We start from the raw sequence: 19,311 nt of genomic DNA, 5'->3' as shown, positions 1-19,311 counted from the left end.
ATGCCCCAAATACAAGGGCACCTACATACGTAAAAGAAACCTTACTAAAGCTCAAAACACACATTGCACCTCACACAATAATACTAGGAGATTTCAACACCCCACTCTCATCAATGGACAGATCATGGAAACAGGAATTAAGCAGAGACATAGACAGACTAAGAGAAGTCATGAGCCAAATGGACTTAACAGATATTTATAGAACATTCTATCCTAAATCAAAAGGATATGCCTTCTTCTCAGCTCCTCATGGTACTTTCTCCAAAATTGACCATATAATTGGTCAAAAAACGGGCTTCAACAGGTACAGAAAGATAGAAATAATCCCATGCGTGCTATCGGATCACCACGGCCTAAAACTGGTCTTCAAAAACAATAAGGGAAGAATGCCCACATATACATGGAAATTGAACAATGCTCAACTCAATGATAACCTGGTCAAGGAAGAAATAAAGAAAGAAATTAAAAACTTTTTAGAATTTAATGAAAATGAAGGTACAACATACCCAAACTTATGGGACACAATGAAAGCTGTGCTAAGAGGAAAACTCATAGCTCTGAGTGCCTGCAGAAAGAAACAGGAAAGAGCATATATCAGCAGCTTGACAGCACACCTAAAAGCTCTAGAACAAAAAGAAGTAAATACACCCAGGAGGAGTAGAAGGCAGGAAATAATCAAACTCAGAGCTGAAATCAACCAAGTAGAAACAAAAAGGACCATAGAAAGAATCAACAGAACCAAAAGTTGGTTCTTTGAGAAAATCAACAAGATAGATAAACCCTTAGCCAGACTAACGAGAGGATACAGAGAGTGTGTCCAAATTAACAAAATCAGAAATGAAAACGGAGACATAACTACAGATTCAGAGGAAATTCAAAAAATCATCAGATCTTACTATAAAAGCCTATATTCAACAAAACTTGAAAATCTGCAGGAAATGGACAATTTCCTAGACAGATACCAGGTACCGAAGTTAATCAGGAACAGATAATCCAGTTAAACAACCCCATAACTCCTAAGGAAATAGAAGCAGTCATTAAAGGTCTCCCAACCAAAAGGAGCCCAGGTTCAGACGGGTGTAGTTCCGAATTCTATCAGACCTTCATAGAAGACCTCATACCAATATTATCCAAACTGTTCCACAAAATCGAAACAGATGGAGCACTACCGAATTCCTTCTATGAAGCCACAATTACTCTTATACCTAAACCACACAAAGACCCAACAAAGAAAGAGAACTTCAGACCAATTTCCCTTATGAATATCGACGCAAAAATACTCAATAAAATTCTGGCAAACCGTATCCAAGAGCACATCGAAACAATCATCCACCATGATCAAGTAGGCTTCATCCCAGGCATGCAAGGATGGTTTAATATACGGAAAACCATCAACGTGATTCATTATATAAACAAACTGAAAGAAGAAAACCACATGATCATTTCACTAGATCCTGAGAAAGCATTTGACAAAATTCAACACCCCTTCATGATAAAAGTCCTGGAAAGAATAGGAATTCAAGGCCCATAGCTAAACATAGTAAAAGCCATATACAGCAAACCAGTTGCTAACATTAAACTAAATGGAGAGAAACTTGAAGCAATCCCACTAAAATCAGGGACTAGACAAGGCTGCCCACTCTCTCCCTACTTATTCAATATAGTTCTTGAACTTCTAGCCAGAGCAATCAGACAACAAAAGGAGGTCAAGGGGATACAGATTGGAAAAGAAGAAGTCAAAATATCACTATTTGCAGGTGATATGATAGTATATTTAAGTGATCCCAAAAGTTCCACCAGAGAACTACTAAAGCTGATAAACAACTTCAGCAAAGTGGCTGGGTATAAAATTAACTCAAATAAATCAGTAGCCTTCCTCTACACAAAAGAGAAACTAGCTGAGAAAGAAATTAGGGAAATGACACCCTTCATAATAGACCCAAATAATATAAAGTACCAGCCCAAGGCCCTGGGTTCGGTCCCCAGCTCCGAGAAAAAGAAAAGAAAAAAAATAATATAAAGTACCTCGGTGTGACTTTAACCAAGCAAGTAAAAGATTTGTACAATAAGAACTTCAAGACTCTGAAGAAAGAAATTGGAGAAGACCTCAGAAGATGGAAAGATCTCCCATGCTCATCGATTGGCAGGATTAATATAGTAAAAATGGCCATTTTACCAAAAGCGATCTACAGATTCAATGCAATCTCCATCAAAATACCAATCCAATTCTTCAAAGAGTTAGACAGAACAATTTGCAAATTCATCTGGAATAACAAAAAACCCAGGATAGCTAAAACTATCCTCAACAATAAAAGGACTTCAGGGGGAATCACTATCCCTGAACTCAAGCAGTATTACAGAGCAATAGTGATAAAAACTGCATGGTATTGGTACAGAGACAGACAGATAGACCAATGGAATAGAATTGAAGACCCAGAAATGAACCCACACACCTATGGGCACTTGATTTTTGACAAAGGAGCCAAAACCATCCAATGGAAAAAAGATAGCATTTTCAGCAAATGGTGCTGGTTCAACTGGAGGTCAACATGTAGAAGAATGCAGATTGATCCATGCTTATCACTCTGTACAAAGCTTAAGTCCAAGTTGACCAAGGACCTCCACATCAAATCAGACACTCAAACTAATAGAAGAAAAACTAGGGAAGCATCTGGAACACATGGGCACTGGAAAAAATTTCCTGAACAAAACACCAGTGGCTTATACTCTAAGATCAAGAATCGACAAATGGGATCTCATAAAACTGCAAAGCTTCTGTAAGGCAAAGGACACTGTGGTGAGGACAAAACGGCAACCAACAGATTGGGAAAAGATCTTTACCAATCCTACAACAGATAGAGGCCTTATATCGAAAATATACAAAGAACTCAAGAAGTTAGACCGCAGGGAGACAAATAACCCTATTAAAAATGGGGTTCAGAGCTAAACAAACAATTCACAGCTGAGGAATGCTGAATGGCTGAGAAATACCTAAAGAAATGTTCAACATCTTTAGTCATAAGGGAAATGCAAATCAAAACAACCCTGAGATTTCACCTCACGCCAGTGAGAATGGCTAAGATCAAAAACTCAGGTGACAGCAGATGCTGGCAAGGATGCGGAGAAAGAGGAACACTCCTCCATTGTTGGTGGGATTGCAGACTGGTACAACCATTCTGGAAATCAGTCTGGAGGTTCCTCAGAAAATTGGACATTGAACTGCCTGAGGATCCAGCTATACCTCTCTTGGGCATATACCCAAAAGATGCCCCAACATATAAAAAAGACACGTACTCCACTATATTCATCACAGCCTTATTTATAATAGCCAGAAGCTGGAAAGAACCCAGATGCCCTTCAACAGAGGAATGGATACAGAAAATGTGGTACATCTACACAATGGAATATTACTCAACTATCAAAAACAATGACTTTATGAAATTCGTAGGCAAATGGTTGGAACTGGAAAATATCATCCTGAGTGAGCTAACCCAATCACAGAAAGACTTACGTGGTATGCACTCTTTGATAAGTGGCTATTATCCAAATGCTTGAATTACCCTAGATGCCTAGAACAAATGAAACTCAAGTCGGATAATCAAAATGTGAATGCTTCACTCCTTCTTTAAAAGGGGAACAAGAATACCCTTGGCAGGGAATAGAGAGGCAAAGATTAAAACAGACACAGAAGGAACACCCATTCAGAGCCTGCCCCACATGTGGCCCATACATATACAGCCACCCAATTAGACAAGATGGATGAAGCAAAGAAGTGCAGACCGACAGGTGCCGGATGTAGATCGCTCCTGAGAGACACAGCTAGAATACAGCAAACACAGAGGCGAATGCCAGCAGCAAACCACTGAACTGAGAATAGGACCCCCGTTTAAGGAATCAGAGAAAGAACTGGAAGAGCTTGAAGGGGCTCGAGACCCCATATGTACAACAATGCCAAGCAACCACAGCTTCCAGGGACTAAGCCACTACCTAAAGACTATACATGGACTGACCCTGGACTCTGACCTCATAGGTAGCAATGAATATCCTAGTAAGTGCACCAGTGGAAGGGGAAGCCCTGGGTCCTGCTAATAGTGAACCCCCAGTGAACTAAACTATTGGGGGGAGGGCGGCAATGGGGGGAGGGTGGGGAGGGGAACACCCATAAGGAAGGGGAGGGGGGAGGGGGATGTTTGCCTGGAAACCAGGAAAGGGAATAACACTCGAAATGTATATAAGAAATACTCAAGTTAATAAATAAATAAATAAATAAATAAATAAATAAATAAATAAATAAAAGTGCTCAGTGTCCTCAATTTAATCCTCGAGGACTTACCTTAATAAATAATATCTTTACTATATCTTAATAAATAAAAAGGGGGAGTTATCCCTGTATGCTATATAATGCTCCTTTTATTTCAATTTTAAAATTTGGGTGCCAAGGAACACTCTGAGTGTTTATGGCACCCTACAACTAGGCATACTTCTGCCTAGGTGAAATAGAAAGATACACGTATTGACATGATCCGGTTCAAATATTTTATATGGGGAAGAGGGAATGTTTGTGTTTTTTCTACAGGATGCTACAAGAGTATGCCAGGTGCCAGAGGTGGTTGCTGAGACTTGCTTATCATGGGAGCATGAAGATTCAGCTCTCGTGGTTCGGGTCCCTGGAGTCATTCCTCTGCCCTGAGAGGAAGATGGAAGATTCCCCCTCATCTTTTGTCATCACAGATTTTGGCGTTGCTACAGTCAGTGTTACCGCTGCGTGTGTCCCATCCCACTGTGGCCTGCTCTCTGACCCTCTGTACACTGCTGCTTGCTGGAGAAGACTGGACTCCAGCCGTTGCTGCCCCCCTCATTTCCCTGGTGACTCTTGCTGCCTTAACTGGTGTTGTCATTTTGCAGTCTATAGCTTCACAGGAATGCCACCTGCATAAAGCTGCTGTGGAGTGGGGAATTCTGCCCTGGTTATGCAGATCTCAGACATGGTTCCATTGTCCGCTGGTTGTTCCAGAAAAGAATGACTGATCCTAAACTGTCCTGGGAAACACCTTGTTATTTTCGCTGCTATCGTAGCAGACATTTACTGCTATAGCCATTGTGTCTACAGTGTCTGGAGTTACCCTCCCCCATTCTATTGTTAGGCAAGCACAGTGGGTGAACTTTCTGGAGTAGTTGCTAACAATTGGAAATTCTAAATTTTATTATAGGAGTGGCTTGACTATGGCCCTTGGTGATAACAGCTGAGGTGAACCAGATGAGGTGCCCACTACTTATCGGGGGTGGCTCTGTTTGGTACAGCCCTATGCTGTGGATTAGTGTTCATACTATGGTTGGTTTGCAAACTCAGATCTCAACAAAAACGTGACAAGGTTGTTATCACTCAAACACTTGTGGCCATTGAACAAGGGGCCTCCCCTGAATTTGGTTATCTATGCTCAGGAATTAGTCAGTATCTGAGTTCTCTGCTCTTACACCCCATGGATCTGTGGATCCATTACACTGGGATTAGAGGGACTCAATGATTCTTTGATCAGCCCTTCTACATCGCTGAGGTTTCCTCATTGCACGCGATAGGGTGATCATGATTTCCCCACCAACTCATTTTCTGGCTGGCCTCTTTTATAGAGTTCGCCGTAGGTCATTTAACAGTTACTGTCACACAGCACTGCGGTATCCAGAGATGGGCAACTTTCTTCATGCACAGACCAATCTAAGACACGGGGCCCAGTGGCGATAGGGATACCCTTCGACGGATAAGGCTGTGACATAGAGGAACGACCTAAGACAGGAGCCACAGCAGATGGAGGTAACTACAGGGACCTAGACCAGCCTCATATTAATAAAACAATAAGGGGGATCATATTAATAAAACAATAAGGGGGAGATGTGAAGAGCCACAATAACATTCGCCACCACAAGATGGCACTGGCTTCCACTGCGCCCCACGTGGAAAGCCGGGATAGCTTTGCCATTACAAGATGGCGCTGGCCTCCGCCGCACCAGCCGACTTCCTTTCAGGAAGTTAACTGTGTGCACATGTGCAAGAGTGCCTTCGTACCAGGTCTTTGCCCACTCCAGGGAGTGCCTAATGAGATCATGGGTAAGCAACCAATCAGGTGTGGATGCACTGCGCTAGGGTGTATATAAGCCACGCAATGCTGGCACACCTGGCCCTCTCTTTAAGATTCAATAAACGTTTAGCTACAGTAAGATTCGTGTGTCCCCGCGTGTTCTTGCTGGCGATATAGCACGGGGCAATCAGAGTCCAATTCTCCCAACAAAGCAAACACTGAATATTTACAGATGATATGATAGTATATTTAAGTGATCAAAAAAATTCCACCACTTGATACACACCTTTAGCAAAGTGGCTGGGTATAAAATTAACTCAAATAAATCAGTAGCCTTCCTCTACACAAAAGAGAAACAAGCCGAGAAAGAAATTAGGGAAACGACACCCGTCATAATAGACCCAAATACTATAAAATACCTCGGTGTGACTTTAACCAAGCAAGTGAAAGAACTGTATGATAAGAACTTCAAGCCTCTGAAGAAAGAAATTGAAGAAAATCTCAGAAGATGGAAAGATCTCCCATGCTCATCGATTGGCAGGATTAATATAGTAAAAATGGCCATTTTACCAAAAGCGATCTACAGATTCAATGCAATCCCCATCAAAATACCAGTCCAATTCTTCATAGAGTTAGACAGAACAATTTCCAAATTCATCTGGAATAACAAAAAAACCCAGGATAGATAAAACTATCCTCAACAATAAAAGGACTTCCGGGGGAATCACTATCCCTGAACTCAAGCAGTATTACAGAGCAATAGTGATGAAAACTGCATGGTATTGGTACAGAGACAGACAGATAGACCAATGGAATAGAATTGAAGACCCAGAAATGAACCCACACACCTATGGTCACTTGATTTTTGACAAAGGAGCCAAAACCATCCAATGGAAAAAAGATAGCATTTTCAGCAAATGGTGCTGGTTCAACTGGAGGTCAACATGTAGAAGAATGCAGATTGATCCATGCTTATCACCCTGTACAAAGCTTAAGTCCAAGTGGATCAAGGACCTCCACATCAAACCAGATACACTCAAACTAATAGAAGCAAAACTAGGGAAGCATCTGGAACACATGGGCACTGGAAAAAATTTCCTGAACAAAACACCAATGGCTTATGCTCTAAGATCAAGAATCGACAAATGGGATCTCATAAAACTGCAAAGCTTCTGAAAGGCAAAGGACACTGTGGTTAGGACAAAACGGCAACCAACAGATTGGGAAAAGATCTTTACCAATCCTACAACAGATAGAGGCCTTATATCCAAAATATACAAAGAACTCAAGAAGTTAGACCGCAGGGAAACAAATAACCCTATTAAAAAATGGGGCTCAGAGCTAAACAAAGAATTCACAGCTGACGAATGCTGAATGGCTGAGAAACACCTAAAGAAATGTTCAACATCTTTAGTCATAAGGGAAATGCAAATCAAAACAACCCTGAGATTTCCCCTCACACCAGTGAGAATGGCTAAGATCAAAAACTCAGGGGACAGCAGATGCTGGCGAGGATGTGGAGAAAGAGGAACACTCCTCCATTGTTGGTGGGATTGCAAACTGGTACAACCATTCTGGAAATCAGTCTGGAGGTTCCTCAGAAAATTGGACATTGAACTGCCTGAGGATCCAGCTATACCTCTCTTGGGCATATACCCAAAAGATGCCCCAACATATAAAAAAGACACGTGCTCCACTATGTTCATTGCAGCCTCATTTATAATAGCCAGAAGCTGGAAAGAACCCAGATGCCCTTCAACACAGGAATGGATATAGAAAATGTGGTACATATACACAATGGAATATTACTCAGCTATCAAAAACAACGACTTTATGAAATTCGTAGGCAAATGGCTGGAACTGGAAAATATCATTCTGAGTGAGCTAACCCAATCACAGAAAGACATACATGGTATACACTCATTGATAAGTGGCTATTAGCCCAAATGCTTGAATTACCCTAGATGCCTAGAACAAATGAAACTCAAGACGGATGATCAAAACGTGAATGCTTCACTCCTTCTTTAAAAGGGGAACAAGAATATCCTTGGCAGGTAATAGAGAGGCAAAGATTAAAACAGACACAGAAGGAACACCCATTCAGAGCCTCCCCCACATGTGGCCCATACATATACAGCCACCCAATTAGACAAGATGGATGAAGCAAAGAATTGCAGACCGACAGGAGCCGGATGTAGATCGCTCCTGAGAGACACAGCCAGAATACAGCAAATACAGAGGCGAATGCCAGCAGCAAACCACTGAACTGAGAATAGAACCCCCGTTGAAGGAATCAGAGAAAGAACTGGAAGAGCTTGAAGGGGCTCGAGACCCCATATGTACAACAATTCCAAGCAACCAGAGCTTCCAGGGACTAAGCCACTACCTAAAGACTATACATGGACTGACCCTGGACTCTGACCTCATAGGTAGCAATGAATATCCTAGTAAGAGCACCAGTGGAAGGGGAAGCCCTGGGTCCTGCTATGACTGAACCCCCAGTGAACTAGATTGTTGGGGGGAGGGCGGCAATGGGGGAGGGTGGGGAGGGGAACACCCATAAAGAAGGGGAGGGGGGAGGGGAACTGGGAAAGGGAATAACTCTTGAAATGTATATAAGAAATCCTCAAGTTAATAAAAAACAAACTAGAAAACAAAAAAAACCTATAATCACATTTAAAAAAATGGTGTTCAGAGCTAAACAAAGAATTCACAGGTGAGGAATGCCAAATGGCTGAGAAACACCTAAAGAAATGTTCAACATCTTTAGTCATAAGGGAAATGCAAATCAAAACAACCCTGAGATTTCACCTCACACCAGGGAGAATGGCTAAGATCAAAAACTCAGGTGACAGCAAATGCTGGCAAGGATGTGGAGAAAGAGGAACACTCCTCCATTGTTGGTGGGATTGCAGGCTGGTACAACCATTCTGGAAATCAGTCTGGAGGTTCCTCAGAAAATTGGACATTGAACTACCTGAGGACCCAGCTATACCTCTCTTGGGCATATACCCAAAAGATGCCCCAACATATAACAAAGACACATGCTCCACTATGTCCATAGCAGCCTTATTTATAATAGCCAGAAACTGGAAAGAACCCAGATGCCCTTCAACAGAGGAATGGATACAGAAAATGTGGTACATCTACACAAAGGAGTACTACTCAGCTATCAAAAACAATGACTTCATGAAATTCATAGGCAAGTGGATGGAATTAGAAAATATCATCCTTAGTGAGGTAACCCAATCACAGAAAAACACACTTCATTTGCACACGTTGATAAGTGCATATTAGCCTAAATGCTTAAAATGCCCACGATGCAATTCACAGACCACAGGAAGCTCAAGAAGAAGGATGACCAAAATTTGGATGCTTCCACTGTTTCCTAAAAGGGGAACCAAAAATATTCATAAGAGGGGATATGGAGGCTAAGTTTAGAGCAGAGACTGAAGGAATGGTCATTCAGAGCCTGCCGCACATGTGACCCAGCTATATACAGCCACCAAAATTTGATAAGATTGATGAAGCTAAAAAGTGCATGCTGAAAGAGACTGGATATAGATCTGTCCTAAGAGACACATCCAGAGCATGTCAAATACAGAGGTGAATGCTAGTAGTAATCAACTGAACTGAGAACAGCATCCCCTTTAAGCGAATTAGAGAAAGGATTGAAAGAGCTAAAGGACTTGCAACCCCATAAGAACACTAATGCCAACCAACCAGAGCTTCCAGGGACTAAACCACTACCCAAAGACTATGCATGGACTGACCTGCATATGTCCAATAGTAACCAATGCTTAACAGTTCAGAAATAGGAGTTACCCAATATGTATGTATGGGTATGTACATATATATACATACATATTGGGTAACTCCTATTTCTCATCATTTGTTGTAGCTAAGTAAATAGTGAAGTCAATTCAGAATCATCCTGAATAAGGTCAGCAGTCTCTGTGTAAAACGACCCTTTCTGCATATTGAGAGTCAGTTACTAAATTAAGAGACTCTTGAAAATCCGATAACACCATGAGTATCGCATATAATCCAGATTTTTGAACTGACTTATACGAACTCTCAGCCATCTTACTTACATCTTCTGTTTTATATCCTGCCTTTCCTGACTTCCTGGCATCAGTGTAAAATGTAGGGGCTCCATATATTGGAGTTCCCTTTATTATACGAAGAAGTCAATTAGTTCTTTTTATGAACTGAAGTCTCTTGCTTTTAGGGTATCTGTTGTTAATCTCTCCCAAGAAGTTACTGCATTCTCTTTGCCAATGATCTTCTTGTACACATAAAGAGGCAATTTCTGTGTTAGTAAAAGGTACCACAATTTCAGCTGGATCCATTTCGACTAATTATTGAAGTCTCATTTTTCCTTTTAGTATCGATTCAGAAACCTTCTCAATGTAGGTTTTTAGTTTCTTACTCTGTTTATGTGCTAAAAATATCCATTCTAAGATATAATCTTCTCTCTGCATGATAATTCCTGTAGGGGAATGAGTAGAGGGTAAGATGACTAATATGCAGGCCATCTTTGGATCAATACGATCTAGATGTGTGTCCTGCAATTTCCTTTCTACCAAAGCTAGCACTTTCTCAGCCACAGCTGATAGTTTCCTTGGGCTATTTAAATCTTTGTCACCTTGTAAGGTTTGAAATAAATTGCTTAGCTCTTGAGTGGTCAAGCCAATCGCAGGCCTCAGCCAGTTAATATCTCCCAGTAGCTTCTGAAAATCATTAAGGCTCTTTAATTGGTTTCTTCTGATTTGCACCTTTTGTGACCTAACCGTTTGTAGACTTACTTTATACACTAGATAATTAATAGAATTCCCTCTTTGCATTTTTCCAGAAACAATTTGCAATCCCCAGCAAGGCAAGGTTTCTTTTTAACTTCAGCAAACATTCTTTCCAGGATATTTATATCTGGCTCAGCCAAAAGAATGTCATCCATTTAATGATAAATAATAGATTGGGGAAATTGTTTGCAAATCATCTCCAATGACTGTTGTACAAAATATTGACACAAGGTAGAGCTATTTAACATTCCTGTGGCAGGACTTTCCATTGATATCTTTTTATTGGGTGATCTCTATTGAAGGTAGGTATTGAGAAAGCAAGCCTTTCCCTATTGCCTTCATGTAGAGGAATTGGGAAAAATATCTTTCAGGTCAATCACTATGATAGGCCATTCCTTAGGCAACAGGGAAGGCAGTGGGATCCCAGGCTGCAGGGAGCCCGTTGATTGAATAATCTTATTAATCGCTCTGAGATCTGTTAACATCCTCCATTTCCCAGACCTTTTTTTTAATGACAAATACTGGAGAATTCCAAGGACTGGTGAACTTCTCTATATCCTGAGCCTCCAGCTGCTCCTGGACTAGCTGTTCTAATTCCTGTAGTTTTTCTTTTATCATAGACCATTGATCAAGGCTGTTGCTGTCTTAGCAGCTGTGGTTCCTTGGGGTAGAACTAAATTATCAGCCTCTACTGTATTATGTTTATGGACAGCTTGGATAGTCTATAACTGTCTTTGATAATGTTCCCTGACAATTTAAAATTTTTATTAGGAAGGAAGCAGTTGATCTGTGGAAATCTCTCTACCCCTGACTCTATTTCATCATGCTATCTTCCCTCACCTCTTCTCTCCACCATGAGATCCATTGTAAATTTGCAGCAGTCTCTAGTTTTGCTCTTGCCATATCTTTCCAGTCTTGGGGGATTATTCTATTTTTAATAGCCCAAGAAATCAGGATTTGTTTTACAAATGGTGAATGCATTCCAAAATTAGTTACACTTTTCTTAAATTTCCTGAGTTTTAACACATCCATGGGTTGCCATTCAAATTCTTCTTAACCCTGTAGAAGATCATCATCTGGAGGTCTTTGTTGTACACTAATCGGACAGACTAAAATTTGTTTTCTAATAACCTTAGGTCAGCTTTCTCTAATTCTGTCTTCTATCTCCACCTGAGTATTTTCCTTAATTGAAATTTTAAATTCCTCCCTTAAGGTCTGTGCCCATGCTTCATATCTCTTCTTTTGCTGCTCTTCTTGTTCCTTGAGTTCCTGTGTTCTCTGTTCAAGATTCTGCCTCCACACTTTAAATTTTTCTCTATATTGCACATATGATAGTCTGCTGTCCATTATTTTTGAATGATTAATTTTAAGAAGTTATTCTGTAAGTCTTGCTTCCAAACCTCATTATTTTCTTTTTGCTGCTCAGTCTGATCGGTGAGCTGCTGCATGTTTTGTTCTAACAACTTTTCCAGCACCTGCCTCCCACCTTCTTTTTCATCTTTCTGTCTCTTATTCTGATCTATACTTTCCTGTGCTTTCTAGTGTTTCCTTGGCCACATTGCCAAGTCTTAGATTTCTCTTTCTGTTGTTCATGCTGTTCCATAAGTTCCTGTATTTTCTGTTCTAACCTCTGCTTCCATAATCTTAGCTTCTCTTCATGTTTTAATTCTGATATTGCAGCATCTGCCTTGTTTTGATTTGCTAGATTTAGTAAATTATTCTCTAGACTTTGCTTCCAAATTTTATCTCTATTTCCTTGCTGTTCAATCTGATCTGTGAGTTGTCGAATTCTTTTCCCTAGCATCTCTTCCAGCTCCTGTCTCCATCCTTCATTCTCTTCTTTCTGCTGCTTATTTTGACCTATGAGTTCCTGCACCTTTAGTTCTAATGTTTCCTCTATGCCATGCTTCCAAGTCTTAAGCTTATCCCTCTGTTGTTCAAACTCCTCTATAAACTTGAGAAAATTTTGCTCTAGTGTTACTTGTAATTTCTTCTGTAAAGCAAGGAATTTGCTATCTAGGGCCCTGTCTTTTGAGAAGACATAGTAAATCAAGAGAATAAATATTGCAGTACCAGTAAATGATAAGGTGTCTATTTCCTCAAAATCCATCCCTGTCAGACCATTCAAAATATCCCTCCATAAAGTTCAAAAGATAACCATTGTGTTTCTCATCTTTAAGTAACGAAAGGATATGTATCTCTCTTTATATCAAAGTAATACCTGATCTGGAGCCCTTTGTACCTTTTTCTCCCTCTGATGTTGGGACTCAGAACAGTGCAGTCCTCTCAAATTCTTAAATCCGAGAGAGGGGCTTCTTTGGGTTGCCACTGGCAGTGCTTGCTTGTGTGCTGATCTCAGGCAACCTCTTCAATGTGCCGGCCAGAAAACTACCTCACAGGCAGTTGTGCTCCAGGTTCTCCTATCCCTCCCTGAGATTCTTGGTGCTGCCCCTGGCTGTAGCTCTCTGTCTGGGGTTTGGGGGAGGGAGCCTCTCTGTAGTTCTCTGTAGACTCCTCAGACCCAGCCAGCTATGAATCCACCAGTACTCCAGCCCAGATCTCTGTCAGCATCGAATTCTGGGGGTAGAGAGGAGTGAACTTTATCTCAGGTTAGTTGAGTTCAAATGGATAGGTTGGGTGCCAATTTGTTGCAGTAACCTCTGCAACCTGAATAACCTTGTGCAAAGAAAACACAACTCGATTAATATGAGTACAATATAAATGTACTGGGCAGATCTACCACTACACTACTCTATTCCCTAACTGTGAAATCCCTTTTAACTTGTGGTTTCTCCATGCCATGTGCTTCAACTCCAACTCCCTTCCTCCTCTCTCCTTGATCCACCCCCTTTCTTCCCCTCTTCTGCCCCACCTGACCAATCACTGGCTCTTTCCCTTATTTTACAAGTTAAAATGGGGAAAAGGTTTTGATGAAGTCACCTGAGTGCTGAGTATGTGACTAAGCAGCCATCCTTGGGGCAGCAGAATTAGTGTCAAAACACAGACAACTCCAGGGCAAACCACAACATATTCGTATTTTCTTTTTTATTTGTTTGTTTGATCCTGTGGGTTGGGGGGGGGTGGAACCTGGTCCCTCCACAAGAGCAACAAGTGCTCTAAATCTCTAAGGCATCTCTCCAGATTCAAATGTAAATTTTTCTTTGTGTTGTTTTTCTTTTTATGAGACTGGGTCTGGTATAGGTAGGTAAGGCTAGCCTGGAACATGACAGCAATCTTGTTCCCTTGGACTTCAGTGTGTCTGGATGAGAGGTGTAAGCCAGAACATGCTATCACTTTTATCAACCACTTCCCAGGCTGAACTGAGAAAGAATTGGCTTTCACTGTTTGACACTGACTGGGAAGGAAGGCCTCATCTAGCTTATCATTAAAAGTGCCCCAAATCTTGAACTCAAGAGCTAGTAGGACTTTCCCCAACTTCCTTCCACTATTCTTGTATGTTTGCAGTTCTTATTGTCATCTCAAAATTTTGCTTATTAGTCTGTAAGTCAAGTGGAAGCAGGTTGTATTCTGGAGGTACATGGACAGGGCAAGTCACATTGAGGGTGTCCCCATGCTAGTTTTAGAAGTCCTGTCATAAATCGTATCTAGGAAAGGGATGGGGAGTATAAAGGAAGCTGTTAGAACTGCACTCAAGGGTCTATACATTTTCAGAAGTGCACACATTACTGTGGGCTGGGAAGACACAATTCCCAAGGATGTGGGTTTCTGAGGACAGGTATCCTTCAGGCGTGGAGAACTACACATTCCCCCATTTACCTTTTCACTCACTGAACATTACACTGTGTATTTCACAGGATTGAACCAGACCCTGAAATGTCAGTTACTCCCAGGGCAGCCTATAGATAGATGAGCCATAAGCCCTATGTGGTAAGTAATCAAATGTAAGAAAGAGAGAACTTTCCCTCAGATAGTGCCATGACTTCATTTTCTGTGCAGAGGAGAAGAAGAATGAGAACTGATTCTTCAACCCTAAAAGCTTAGATCAGTTTCAGGGAATTCTCTCTGGGTCTTCACACAGATTGCTTCATCACAAAGTTCTGACTGTGAACTTACATGATATGTTCTACCTGTGTTGAACAAGAGGGACCAAGATCAGGCTTACACATCTACTTTCTGCTGGTCTTTAATGAGACACTCAGGAACTCTATTCCCAGTGGGACTTCATTCTTCTAACATGGAGTCATAGGGCAGTGATCATCCACTCTTTAACTTCTCAGAACCTAACCATATTCCCAAGATTTTCCAATCCTTAGAATAAAGAACACAATTGTCCAACACCTCCAAGGTAAAATGATAGAGGGGGCATGTTCTGATATTTTCAGGGCATTAGACATGCTGATGTTTCTTCTGCATCAAGTGCTGTTCATTCTCTCCCATAGAGGGGAGGGGGCAGCAGCAGGAGTCACAGGACAACCAGTTGCAACTTGAGATAAATACAAAAACTGGCTGCTTCTCTTTTCCTTTGAGCTTCTAAGGAGTGGGAGGAAGCCTGGAAATGTTATCAGATACAGGTAAGAGTGCTGTGCATGAATCCTTGTATGTTATATCTAATAAAACTAAATGAATCAATCTGGGGAATCAATACAACCTAAATCTGAAATTTGTAAATTGAGTATATGTAAATTAAGATCCCAGACTGGATCTTAATTCAGAAACTCTAATGCAGGATTAATGTGAACCTAATTATACCATCCAAACCTGAACACTGCCTTCTGACCTCTGCTTCTCCTTTCTGTAGCTGGGCTCAGACTCATGAGCAGCACCAATCAGTCGAGCATCTCAGAGTTCCTCCTCCTGGGACTCTCCAGGCAGCCCCAGCAGCAGCAGCTCCTCTTCTTGCTCTTCCTCACCATGTACCTGGCCACTGTCCTAGGAAACCTGCTCATCATCCTGGCCATCAGCACAGACTCCCGCCTGCACACCCCCATGTACTTCTTCCTCAGTAACCTGTCCTTTGTGGATGTCTGCTTCTCCTCCACTACTGTTCCCAAGGTACTGGCCAACTACATGCTCCAGAGTCAGGCCATTTCCTTCTCTGGGTGTCTCACCCAGCTGTATTTTCTCTGTGTGTTTAGTGACATGGACAATTTTTTGTTGGCTGTGATGGCCTATGACCGATTTGTGGCCATATGCCACCCTTTACAGTACACAATAGAGATGACCCATCAGGTCTGTGCCCTTCTTATTATGGGGTCATGGGTGGTAGCCAATCTGAATTGTCTGTTGCACATATTGCTCATGACTCGACTTTCCTTCTGTGCAGACAACATCATCCCCCACTTCTTTTGTGATGCAACTCCTCTTCTGAAACTCTCCTGCTCAAACACACATCTCAATGAGCTGATGATTCACACGGAGGGAGCTGTGATCATGGTCACCCCATTTGTCTGCATCCTCATCTCCTACATCCACATCACCTGTGCTGTCCTGAGAGTCTCATCCCCCAGGGGAGGATGGAAAGCCTTCTCCACCTGCAGTTCACACCTGGCTGTGGTCTGCCTCTTCTACGGCACCATCATATCCCTGTATTTCAACCCCTCATCCTCTCACTTAGCTGGGAGGGACATGGCAGCTGCTGTGATGTACACAGTGGTGACCCCCATGCTGAACCCTTTCATCTACAGCCTAAGGAACAGGGACATGAAAGGTGCTCTAAAGAAAGTGCTCACCATGAGATTTCCATCTAAGCAGTAATGTTGAAAGTGTTGAACATCACAGAGGGAACTATTGTCTAAGAATTCTTCATGTTTTGTCAATTATCTGAAACTTAGCACTTATCTTTTATAAGAAAAGCATCAATTATCTTTACCAGATACGTAGTCCAGGATACAAACCCTTTAGGTAAAAGAATGAAAAACTCTTTAACAAATATTGTTATTTGAATTATCATGTCAATGCCTTGGCAGAATGCACCATGTGCACTGTTGCACACTTTTGGAGAAGAGTGAGGTGTTTCAATGGGACAACACTGGAAAGTGAGTAATGGTAGGCTCAAAACTGGGTGATGTGTAAAAATGGGGAATTGACTCCTGCTCCAAATGGGATGTGGTTTTTGAGTTGGGATAATTCTGAATGCCTCTCTTCCTGACGTTCACGAGGGTTCAATAGAAGACTGTGTTCTACTTGGGCAAGCAGTAGCAGCTATACTCCTACGATATTTTCAGGACAATAGGTGTGCTCCTATTTTGTTGGCATCAGCAGATCCTCTGTTCTGGTCTTCAGTTGTGCTTACAACATCTTGTGCTGTCACTATGTCGGAGACCTATCTGCTTCTGACATTCTTTGCAATGCTCCCTGTCCTTGGCCAAGTGCCAGGAACCAAATGGGAATATCTGGGACACCTCTGGAAAACCACAGCTATTCATTCTCACCACAGAGCCTGAGTCCTTTTCACAGGAAAATTAGACTTGGTGTGTTGAGAAGGGAGGGATTGGAGCTCCAGAAACCCTCCCTCTGCAGCTCATTTGGACTTCTGATATTATTCTTAATATCTGGGCAGTATATAGCATCTAACATTTAGCAGGAAATATGATGATTCAATTAAAATGATCTGTGCCTTCTAAAGTTCTAGGTTGACTTTTCAGTCCCTTTGTCCTCTTTTCCTGTTTCTGTCAATGTCTACTGGTGTTCTCGTGTAGCAACTCTTTTGTTCATGTTTGCTGCTGCTGTTGTTCTTGTTGCTGTTGTTGTTGCTGTTGCTGTTGCTGCTGCTGCTGTTGTTGTTCTTGTTGTTTTTTATGAGACAGAGTCTTGCTATGCAGGCCTGGTTGTGCCGAATCTTTCACTTAGTAAAAAGTTTGTTAGGTTTCGATTTTTATTTCATAGTAAAACTTTTAAAGTTAGTGCCTGTAACTCAGTTTTACTGATCTTGTGTAGTTTTATTTCTAAGATTTTTCTTTTTCAATTGTAATGAAAATATCCATTTCTTTTATTTTTATCTTTTCATTATTTGTTTCTTTCTGTTTCACTCTGTCTCTCAGTCACCCTCCCTTCCTCCCTTCCTCCCTTCCTCCCTTCCTCCCTTCCTCCCTTCCTCCCTTCCTCCCTTCCTCCCTTCCTCCCTTCCTCCCTTCCTCCCTTCCTCCCTTCCTCCATCTACCCTTCACTCTTACCTTCCTCCCTCTCCCTTTCTTCCTTCCTTTCTTTCACACCATTTTAACTTGTGCTGCCATATATACTCTGATGTGTGGCCTTAACTGGACTGTGGTTGAGTTAAAGCTGCTACATTCTTAATGAAAACCATCTCTTCCTTTCCTGGTGGCTAACACTTGCTAACAGCTCTATAGCCAGAGGCTTCCAGAGAAACTCCATTGCCACTTCCTCTGCTAATTGTGTGTAGCTTCTGCTTACACAGATCTCATATGTGTTGTCACACTACTGTGAGCCAATGTGTGCAGCTTGACCCAAAAGACATTTACCACTTCTAGTTCTTACACTCTTTATGGTTAAAGATGGTAGGACTTCTGAGATGTGTGGATTGTTGTTTTCAAAGAAATTGGAGACATCTTCAGACATTATTTGTAAAAGCAGTTCCCCAACTCCTTCCTTCCTTTCCTTGTAGAATTCAGTCATGTATCTGGTAGTACTTCCTGCCTTCATCCTTTGTCTGTTGTCCTTCCTCTCTGAGCCCCAGCTTTGCACTACCACTCACCCTGTCTTCTGCTTTGCTCACTCTTTTTCCAGTACAAGTCTGCTAAGGGCCTCTAATGACCTGTTTCTTTTGATCAGGATCTTCCGATTACCTATCTCTACCTGATCCCTGCTATTCTCACATTTCTTTTTTCTGAAGTCTCTCTTTAATCTGGCAATTTTGTCAAACTTTTGCTTAGTTCCATTTTACATTTGCTTACTTGTTGTTTGTTTACTGTGCATGATTTCTGGTCAGTGAGTATGTCAGCCAGCTTTGTCTACATAGTGAGTTCCAGGACAGTGGGACTATGTGAGGACCCTGTTTCAGAGAGATAGAGAGAGAGAGAGAGAGAGAGAGAGAGAGAGAGACAGAGACAGAGACACAGAGAGAGAGTCAGAGAGACAGAGAGACAGAGACAGAGACACAGAGACCTTGATTTTGATATATATCAATATCACAGTACTGATGCTGCAAATAGGGAAAATTTTATTTGATGCTAACAGAAAAACAATTCTACTACATTTGAGTGGATGTTTATGCAGAGTGACATACAATATTAAATCAGGAAAATGGTTAATTAAAAGGGAAAGGCCTTCTGCAATCACAGGATCCAGCATGTCATTGAATTGCACTCTTTATCCCTTTCTGTCATATCTATTTCATAAAAGAGGTATCCAAAATACTGCAAGTTTTTGTACTTCTATTTTTATTAATTTTATGTATGTCCACACCTTAGTAATTCTATTTCTCTTTTAAAACATGAAAATGTACAGAAGAATTTGAA

The 19,311-nt window shown here is 41.4% G+C and overlaps 1 protein-coding gene across 1 annotated transcript; it reads left to right on the top strand.

Annotated features, from left to right (window-relative positions):
• The first annotated feature begins 15,649 nt into the window (after nucleotides 1-15,649).
• Nucleotides 15,650-16,591, top strand: Or1f20b (olfactory receptor family 1 subfamily F member 20B). Its single transcript, NM_214824.1, has one exon. It carries the CDS (start codon nucleotides 15,650-15,652, stop codon nucleotides 16,589-16,591), a length of 942 nt encoding a protein of 313 aa, NP_999989.1.
• The last annotated feature ends 2,720 nt before the right edge of the window (nucleotides 16,592-19,311 follow it).

Source organism: Rattus norvegicus, chromosome 10, assembly GCF_021556685.1.
Source record: "Rattus norvegicus strain SHRSP/BbbUtx chromosome 10, alternate assembly SHRSP_T2T, whole genome shotgun sequence".
Classification (NCBI taxonomy): Eukaryota; Metazoa; Chordata; class Mammalia; order Rodentia; family Muridae; genus Rattus; species Rattus norvegicus.
Note: the sequence above shows the minus strand (reverse complement) of the source record. Positions and strands in the feature narration are given on the sequence as shown.

What these genes read in the sequence shown, in the direction of transcription:
- Or1f20b (NM_214824.1), top strand. Translation starts at nt 15,650, where the DNA reads ATGAGCAGCACCAATCAGTCGAGCATCTCAGAGTTCCTCCTCCTGGGA.